We start from the raw sequence: 9,782 nt of genomic DNA, 5'->3' as shown, positions 1-9,782 counted from the left end.
TCTTCCAGCCACATCTGGTTTCTTTAGAACCTTCTGGATGGGTAAGTCGGTCATCACCAACACTGTGAAACTCTGGAAGTAATGGCGCAACCTCCTCGCCGAAAACACTACTGCCAGTGCTGCTTTCTCCAAAGCCTGATATCTCACTTCTGGGCCCTGCAACACCTTGCTGACAAAATAAACGGGTTTCTGAATTTGATCTTGGTCCTGGACGAGCACCGCGCTCAGCGCCTTCTCGGTTACGGCGAAGTATAACCTGAGGGGCGCTCCCAATTGTGGTTTGCACAGGACCGGCGGGCTCGCCAAGTACTCTTTGAGTTTTACGAAAGCCTCTTCACACTCCTTGTCCAGACAAACCTATTGTTCCTTTTCAAGCACTGGAAATATGGGTGACCCCTCTCTCCACTGGCAGACACAAATCGCGACAGGGCGGCCATCCGACCTGTGAGCTGCTGCACCTCCTTCACCGTAGCGGGGCTCCTCATTGCCAAAATGGCCGCACACTTGTCAGGGTTTGCTTCGATCCCTCTCTCGGTCAAAAGGAAACCTAAGAACTTTCCTGCTTCCACGTCGAAAATGCATTTCTCAGGGTTCAGCTTTAGTTTGTATTTGGCTATCGTAACGAACAACTCCTCTAAATCGGCTATATGCTGGTTTTTTTCCGGGGATGTTACGACCATATCGTCAACGTAAGCTTGCACGTTCCTCCCAAGCATAGGTGCAAGCACATTATCCATCAATCTCTAATACGTGGCTCCCGCATTCTTCAGCCCAAAAGGCATCACCTTGTAGCAATAACACGACTTCTCTGTCATGAAGGCAGTTTTTTCCTCGTCCATGGGGTGCATCTTAATTTGGTTGTACCCCGAGAACGCGTCTAAGAAGCTCAATAACTTGCACCCTGCTGCGCTGTCCACTAAGGCGTCTATACTTGGCAAAGGATAGGAATCCTTCGGACAGGCTTTGTTTAGATCTGTGAAGTCGACACACATTCGCCATTTCCCATTGCTCTTCTTTACCAATACAACATTGGCGAGCCATTCCGGATACTGTATCTCCTTGATGTGGCCTGCCTCGAGGAGTTTTTGCGTTTCATCTCTGATCGCCTGTCTCCTTTCTTCATTGAATTTTCTTCTTCTTTGTCGGACTGGTCTGACCTGAGGGTCCATTGCTAGACGATGACAAAAAAAATCGGGGTCGATTCCTGGCATATCCGAGGCAGACCACGCGAACGCGTCCATATGCCTGCCTATCACCTTGGCGATCTGTTCCTGTGTCCCGTCGTCTAGATTTTTCCCCAACTTGAAATTTTTACCGCCGATCTCCCTCTCAAGCCAATCTCCAACTGGGCGAGGCCTCCTCTCGCTAGCGAGCAATGCTCTCACAATGCTTGACTCCCTGGCGGCCTCCGGGCAGCTTTCCTCTTCCTCTACTCCAGCGTTGTTCTCAGGCTTCAACTCGACATCTCCCATGGTTACGTCGCCCTTGGTGGCTGCTTCCAATGTCACGTCCATACCCACGTCGCCTTCGGCGGTTTCCCCTGTCGCCGCATCCATGGCCCGTCGGCTTTCCTGCGCATCCTTCGCACCAAGAGGCGGTGTTGTGGTCACATGGCACACTGATCGCCTGTTCTTGAGGCTGTTTTCATAACATCTCTTTGCCTCCTCTTGGTCAGATCGGATGGTGACGATTACCCCTTCCATTGAAGGTAATTTGACCTTCATGTGCCTCGTGGAGGGTACAGCTCCTATCCTATTGAGTGTTGGCCTTTCCAATAGGATATTATATGCTGAAGGGGCGTTCACGACAAGGTATTTGATTTTCTCCGTGCGCGAGGCGGTCCCATCTGTGAACGTTGTTCTTAACTCAATGTATCCCCTGACTTCGACTTGATCACCCGCAAAACCGTATAAGCAGCCCCCATATGGCCTCAACTGATCTGTGGATAGTTGTAGCCTTTCGAAGGTCGGCTAGAACATCACGTCTGCCGAGCTCCCTTGATCGACTAAGACCCGATGAACCGTTCTTCTTGTCGTGACGAGCGAGATCACAATGGGATCGTTGTCATGCGGCACAACATCCCTGAGGTCTTGCTTAGTGAACGTGATGTCCACATCGGGCGAATGGTCCTCGAAAACTTCCACTGACATTATGGACCTCGCATACCTCTTACGCTGCGACGCCGTACACCCGCCGCCCGAGAACCCACCAGCTATGGTGTGGATTTCACCGAGGACGGGCGCCTCATGCTGCTGCCCCTCACTGCCGCCTGGTTGCGAGCCTGGTGGTCGTCCCGCCTGTTTCTCCATCAAATAATCCTTCAGGAAACCATTCTTCACGAGCTCATCCAACTGATAGCCAAGCGCCAGACAGTTGTTGATATGGTGCCCGAACGCCTCGTGGAATTCGCACCATGACTCCTTGCGAGGCCCCAGCACCTTATCAGCTTTGATCGGTAGCCTCAACCAGTCGGCTATGCTGGGTATCGCGATCAGATCTTTGAGTTCCATCACGAAGTTGTGCCTTGGTGGCTTGCTTGCTTCTCTCCCCTGCTCTACTCGACTCTTAGGTTGAGTCCTTCGTGGCTCGTAAGCGCGTTTCCTGTCAAAGTGTTTCCTTTCTGTGACGGCTTGGTGAACCCTTACAGGCTGCGTGCGTATCTGTGCCTTGGGGCGCGCTGGCACAGTGGTTGTACATTTCTCGTACGTTTCACCTTCCGAGGCAATACGTTCTACCGCTTGTCGCCTTATCTCAGCGAAGGTTTTGGGGTGACTGCGGTTAAGCATTTTACTGAAAGATCCGAGACGTACTCCCTTCTTGAATGCATACACAATCATGGGTTCCTCCTTGGTGCCTACTTTCACCACCTGTGCCCCAAAGCGGCTTATGTACTCCTTTAGGGTTTCACCTTGGAACTGCTTGACGTCGAAAAGATCGTACGAGACTGGGGCGGGAGTTCTGTTGGCTAGGTATTGTTCTCTGAATAGTTGTGAAAGTTGGGCGAAAGACGTGACGTGGCCCTCTGGGAGGTTGATGAACCAGTCCATGGCCATCCCTGTCAGGGTGCTCATGAAAAGCTTGCACCTAACAGCATCTGAACCACCTACCAGTAACATCTGTGTATGGAACGCTGTGAGGTGTGCTTCGGGATCCTCCATTCCCGTGAAGGTCGCTTTGGGTCCTGTGAACGTATTGGGAATTGCCGTCTCCAAGATTGCCTGTGAAAATGGTGTTGTGAATTCCCTGGGTGGGGATGCAGCCTCCGGTTCGTCTCTGCCACGCCATCTATGGCGTAACTCCTCGTTGGTGCGGTGGAGTTCCTCGCTTCTTGCTTGAGAAGCTGTAAGGTCCGCCTGCATGTGTTCCTGTTCTACTTTCGAGGCTGCCACTGCGTCTTGCAGCCCGTGCACCATGCCCATGAGCTGTTGTAGGGTCATCTCTTCACTCCTAGCGTGTGCTGGTCGGGTGGTCATGGCTTTCTGGGGATCCTCTTGATTTATCTAAATGTTGGAATCTGGAACTGAAAGCTTGTGTGGTGGAATCGATGTTTATATCGGCACCACGGTGGGCGCCAGATGTTCCAGCCGGTTGACCTGGGTCGTCTTTATGCGTGGCTTGTTCTAACGAGCTAGGGCACCTTCAGTTTACTTCGTCTGTCAGTACCTGAAAAAGAAGAACAAAGGGGCGCCCTCGCGGCCGTTTGCACTCCAACGATCAAGTCAGCTAGCGAGAAACACCAAAGTAACTAGAAACTGTATAATAATCTCAATGACTGAAAACTGTATGGCTAAAACTGTGTTGCCCTAATTGTCTTGTGCTCTCAGCGGATACGCCGTCAAGAACAATTAGGGTTTTCCCTCTATATGTCTATCTAAGAACTAGGTTAAAACTCTTGCAACTGTGAAAAGCGTACCTCTCTAGGGCTTAATTGTGCCCTATATATAAGTGAAGACTAGGTTTTACCTCTGCGTTGCCTGCTATCATCTAGGGTTCCTTGGAGAAGGTCCTTGCGCCGCTATCTTTAGGATCTTAGCGTATCTGGCCCATGGACTTCCCTTATCTGGAGTGTAATGTATAACCTTATGGCCACTTGGGCTCTAACTTGAGCGCTGTATTTATCGCGCCATCATACTGTTCGAGTGCCCTAATTAGACACGTGTCATGCATACAGCCTTCCCTGGATACCTTTAGTGAGCACGTGGGCATTACCACGTGCCCTTTTGACTTGATCATTTATTCTGTGCATAGGGACCCATAGTGCCGCCACCCAACTTAGGGTTATCCCCTCGTGTGGGCCCCCTCTCTGTGAAATGCTTACGTCATGCGGGTTGACTCTTCAGGCGATGTCTTACTTAGGCGATGGGCGATGATCCATCTTGGCGGTGACACATCTCGGCGATAACCGCTTATTTATGTTGCAGAACGCCGCTTTTACATACGACGACTACGTTGACTTCTTGACTACTTACCTTTCTCTTGTCCACGTCACCACACCCGATGACCTGGTCGGTACAGGATACATTTTAAAAAACATAGAAACCAAATTGATTTTTTCAAAAACCACTCTACTAAATTGAATATTAACCCCAAATATAAGGACAAAGAAGGTAATTATACCTACGAAATTATTGAAACAATAAAAATTTAAATATATTTATATATACGGATTTCGTTGAGACGTTTTTATTTTATTTATTCTAAGTCTCAAAAGGTTTTTTTTTTCATTTACTCTTATATATGAACATGTCACATGTTTCAAGACATATAGCTTAAGACATATAAATTAAAAATAATATTTTTGTAATTCTTTTAAAATATTTAAATAATTTTTATGGCTTTAAATAAATAAAAATTTACAGAATACTTTCATAATTAAGTGTGCCTACATAGAGTTAAAAACACTACTTAAATTTGTATTACACAATCTTCTGCAATATTATAAATACAATTATTTATATTTTAATAAAAATAACTTATACATAAATATTTACATTTAAAATAAATATTTAGTTTAATATTGTTTAAATTAATTTCATTCAAAATATGTTTAAAAGAGTTGTTAGAATGATTTGAGTTAAAGTCTACAGGTCAATTTTAATTCTTTGGAAACTTTAAATTTTAAGAAAAGAAAGTTAATTATATATACATACATATATAAGTAGAACATGGGAGCTTTGATGTTTCAAATCTACAATGAAGGTTGAAGTTGTGCTACTTTTAGTTTGAGCTTAGTCTAGGTTGTTTAGAATTCTTGTAAGATCATTCCTAGTCCCTTGCACAAGCTAGCTCAATCTATCTTAAAAGAGAAAAGTGTTTTCCTAAGGAAAGAGAAAAACAATCGGTTGAAACCACGAAATAATCGGTTGTTTGTCACTTAGCTTGTTTGAAGGTTTTAGAATTGTTTTTGACTTGGTTAAATAACTGTCTAACCAATTCAAACGGTGAAAACGACTTTTCAACCGGTTGATTGTCACATTTCATAACAACTTTTCTAAAACCTGTTAATCTGTTTTGGAATTGAATCAAAACTGTTTTGGCTCATGATTGCTGCCTAGAACGGCTAGTTTTGAGAGTTATAAATATGGTTTTTCTTTCAAAACAATAAATACAAAAAAGATATCAAATACAGTGAGATTGAGATTGATTTTGAGAAAAGTTTTTCAAAGGTTTGCAAGATTGCAAAATAGTCGTGCACTAGTTCAAGGTCTAATCTTAAGAACTCTGTGATTCCAGTAAATTCAGGTGTAATATGTTCCTTTCATGATTCTTGTATTTGTTCTTTTATAAACTTGTGAAGTGTGTGAAAACCTGTAAAGTTAGCGGGTGTTCTGACTAAAGGTGTGTGTAGCAAAGAGGGTGAGTGGTTCTTGTGGTATCAAGATCACCTCTTTGTGATTGTGTGCGTTGCAATCTATGATTGGTTACTAGTGGAACCCAATGGTTGTTCTGGGAATTGAATGTAGCTCAAGGTTGAGTGAACCAGTATAAATTGGCTGAGTAATCTTTCTCTCTCTCTCCTTATAATTTGTTTGATTTAATTATACTTTTGCTGCTGCCATAAATAACCGGTTAAAATGAAGTTTCAACCGATTGAAATTCTGCAAACAGTTTCTTTTACATTGTTTGATTGACTTCCTTGATTGCTTAATCTGTGTTTGTTGATAAAACTTCATTCTTATTCAATCTTTGCAAAAATCTTAGAGGCTGAGGTTTCGATATCCAGGTGGTGATGTAGAGGAAGCCTAGCAGGTTGTGTTTTCAGAGTGTGGATCTACCATAGTCAGGAGAGTCTTAAGAGTTCTTACTTAGTGGCACAATGACTTTGTCTTATCTGGTTTGTGGTGATAGAGGCAATGGTCCTTTGTACCTTTTCTCTTGGTGTGGTGTTTCTGCTATGGGTGCAGGTTCTTACTCTCAAGGGGAGCCTACCCTTCATTGATAAGGATCATGGTTCCCCCAGAAGTTGAGGCAAAAGGTGAAGCTGTCTTCTATGACAAGATTTATGGTTATATCAGGAGTACATTTGGTGAGCTATTGGTGAACACGTTTGGTTGGACCAATCAAGTGCAAGTGATCAACAATCGTAGCTATCACAAGAAGTTGCGTGCAATGCTATGTAGCACATACACTGACATGGATACTAATACGACACGGACACAGACACAGAAATACGTATAATCTCTAAAATGTAGGACACGGAGAAACGAAGCTATATATTGTATAATTATGAATTATATAAATATGACAATAAAGATTTATGTGCACAAGTATGTTCGAGATATTTTTTTGGAGCAAAAAGATATTTTTCATGACTGGATCGAAAAGATTGTTTCTTATGTTCTATTTTTATATAAATATTGTAGTTTTTGTTGTATGCAAATGCTTGAAACAACTTCAAAATATATGTGTTCATAAACTATTTCTCCTTTCACCATAGATTAAGAAAACAAGTTAAATTTACATTATGAATGTTACAATTTAATCTAATTTTATTTTTAATAATAGAGGTAAGTCATGCATGTATGTTTGTTTGCATAATAAACACACATCTATTGATAGATTTTACTTAAGTTGATGTTTTTTGTTTCGTGCAACTATAGTTCTAGGACAACGTATTTTAATTTTCTTCATGGGTTTTGTCCAAGTCTTGAGTTTTGGAGTGAAATTTACATATCTGTTGAACAAAATTTTCAACAATATTTAGGAATATTTGTAAGATATACATATGGGAGGTGTTTTTCAGCTAAAAAGAAAACAAATCTAAGATATTTGAGACAATATTACATTTAGGAGAATGGTTTAAAGTGATTGAAAGGAAAATCACTCTTGTTCTAATAATATCTTAGAAGTGTTTTTGCTATGTCTCTCTTACATATTGTATTATGGTGCATTGTTGTTCGGAAGAAAATGCTCAAAAAAGAGATTGTGAGATGACTAAAACATTTTTTTGAACAAATTAAACAAACAATTATCTAGTTTAAGGGACTACAAGAATTATTGTTTTCTTTTCTTGAGGTCATTTTTTTATCACGAGAATTGCTTTAAAATGTGTTTCCTTTTGAAGAACAATGCACCATAATAACAATGAGAAACATTGTAAGCATTGTGTATTTTTATTTCCTTTCCTTTACTTAAAAATTGGTTTATATAAGAAATTATGTACTTGTCCTAATAAACTTCACTTTTGTTATTTAGTCAAGGCTAAAGATAGTTCATTGGGACATTTTGCAAGTGACAGGGTGATGGTGCTGCGGGAGGAAGCGTGGAGGAGACATGCGAAGCGAAAGAATCTGTCCTATGCTAACTCTTTTACAAGGAAGTATTCATATCAAGGCGAAGAAATAGATGGGGCCGAAGATTTGGGTTTGTAAGATTTTTTTGGTGTAGGAAATGCTATTAGCCTGGAGAGGGAACTAGATAGATGTTATATTGGAAATATGAAGCTCCATGTTAACCTCCCAAGGTATAAGAGAGATGGGTATGCAAGTAAAGGAGGTGGTGTATATATTAGTAAAGCGAAGCCAAGAGGGGGGACGTTCACCATCACACACAGAGAAAGAACAAGGAGGTGTGGAGGGAAAAAGGAGGGAAGGAAGAAAACAACAAAAATGGCACTGGATCACAGTCGTATGCAGACGCAGTGAAAAGATCAACACAAGGTCAATGGAGTGGTCCCAGTGTAACGACGTAGGTGCAATCTTTACCATGGTTGACTAATAGTATGGTCAGACGTATGTTGGATGAGTTTAACTTTGAAATGGGTCAAGAAGAGTGCCTTAAGGGAGGGATGTCCATGTTTAAAACAAAGTATTTAGGTGACAACTTAGTTCTTTTATCTCCCAAGGCAGAAGGAAGAATGGAAGAGTTGGTGAAACTCTATATGGAGTGGTTCTATAGCGTCTTTGCAGACATCAAACCATGATTTGTGTATGATGTTGTAAGATATAAACAAGTGTGGGTCAGATGCTATGGACTGTCGTTCCAACTATGGAGCAAAGAGTGTCTATCAAAAGTTGTGGGGGAAGTAGCCACGGTGGTGGGTGTAGATGAAGCCACTTTGTCATGGGATTTCCTGGAGTATGCTCGATGCCAGGTTAGGTTGCTAAAGTCGTGTAAAGCAAATATTTCCAAGGAATATCGTACTAATTGGAGAATATATAACATAATTATAGTTGAGGAGGCAGTAAACAATGGTGGTGCAGAGTTATGTTGCAAGTGTGCTTTCAATCATGAAGGGTCTTCCGACAATGTTTCCTCATTAGACTCTTTCGTGACAGACTCGTTGGTCTCTGAAAAGCTCAGTAATGAAGAGGATGGTAATGAAGTAGGGAATGGGTGGTGGCCGGAGAAGGTAACCGGGGGAGAAGTGGGTTGGTTAACAAAGCAAGCATCAAAAGTTCTGGAGAAGGAATGTTTAGAATAACACGAAATCTGTCGGCAAAAAAGAGGGGGCATCTACTCAGGGTGTGGGTATCAAAGGTGACGCGAACCCGCTTCTTTGTCTAGAAGGCTCCCAACCCGAGGTAGTTAAGAATTGGAACGTGGCTGAAGGGGAGGGTGAAGAGGTAGAAGTGGGGAACGAGAAGATAGGCACAACTAGTGGAGAGGAAGGAGTAATCATGGAGGAAGCTCGTATAACACTAGAGAGAGTGCGACACTTAAGAGCACTTTGGGAGCAGGGGGCTCTAACAGTTCAGCGACGTTGGCGGTCAAAGGGGGGCTTGGGATCTCTTCACCAAGGAAACAACTATTCGACCATGTTAAGCTCTAAAACCTATGCTACGTCGGACTTTGAAATCGTTGAATGCCATAATCGTCTTAGAATGGAGGTCACTCTAACTGAAGCTACTAGGTTATGGGAATTAGGAAAACGGTTGGGGACAACATGTTCGGGGGACGCAGGCATGCTAATCAAAGAAATGGAAACGTTGGAGGATAGGGATAACCAAGTGTTGAGCAAATCTAAGGAGGGAATCAGATAGGGTATTCCATGATTATTATTAATCTTAATGTCAAAGGGTTGGGGGGGGGGGGGTTGGGGCGGAGTGAAAGCCAAATATCTTAGAAATATCATCGCTAAGGAGGGTGCGGAGCTTGTGTGTTTGCAAGAAACAAAACTAACAGAGTTCTCCGATAGAAGGTGCATCTCTCTTTGGGGAGATAATAAGGTGGGATGGGAGCATAATAAAGGTGTGAACGGGGCTGGAAGTACGTTATCTATGTGGCACAAGGAAGCGTTCACGTACGCGTCCCATACTATAGGGAGAGGATATATTGCTATT

The 9,782-nt window shown here is 42.8% G+C and overlaps 1 protein-coding gene across 1 annotated transcript; it reads right to left on the bottom strand.

The window, feature by feature from the left end:
• Positions 1-1,970: 1,970 nt before the first annotated feature.
• LOC137839334 (uncharacterized) lies at positions 1,971-3,473 on the bottom strand. Its single transcript, XM_068648453.1, has one exon. The coding sequence runs from the start codon at positions 3,471-3,473 to the stop codon at positions 1,971-1,973; it is 1,503 nt and encodes a 500-aa protein (XP_068504554.1).
• Positions 3,474-9,782: the final 6,309 nt, after the last annotated feature.

This window comes from Phaseolus vulgaris, chromosome 3 (assembly GCF_000499845.2).
Source record: "Phaseolus vulgaris cultivar G19833 chromosome 3, P. vulgaris v2.0, whole genome shotgun sequence".
NCBI lineage: Eukaryota > Viridiplantae > Streptophyta > Magnoliopsida > Fabales > Fabaceae > Phaseolus > Phaseolus vulgaris.
This window is presented reverse-complemented; position numbering and strand designations above follow the sequence as displayed.

What these genes read in the sequence shown, in the direction of transcription:
- LOC137839334 (XM_068648453.1), bottom strand. Translation starts at nt 3,473, where the DNA reads ATGACCACCCGACCAGCACACGCTAGGAGTGAAGAGATGACCCTACAA.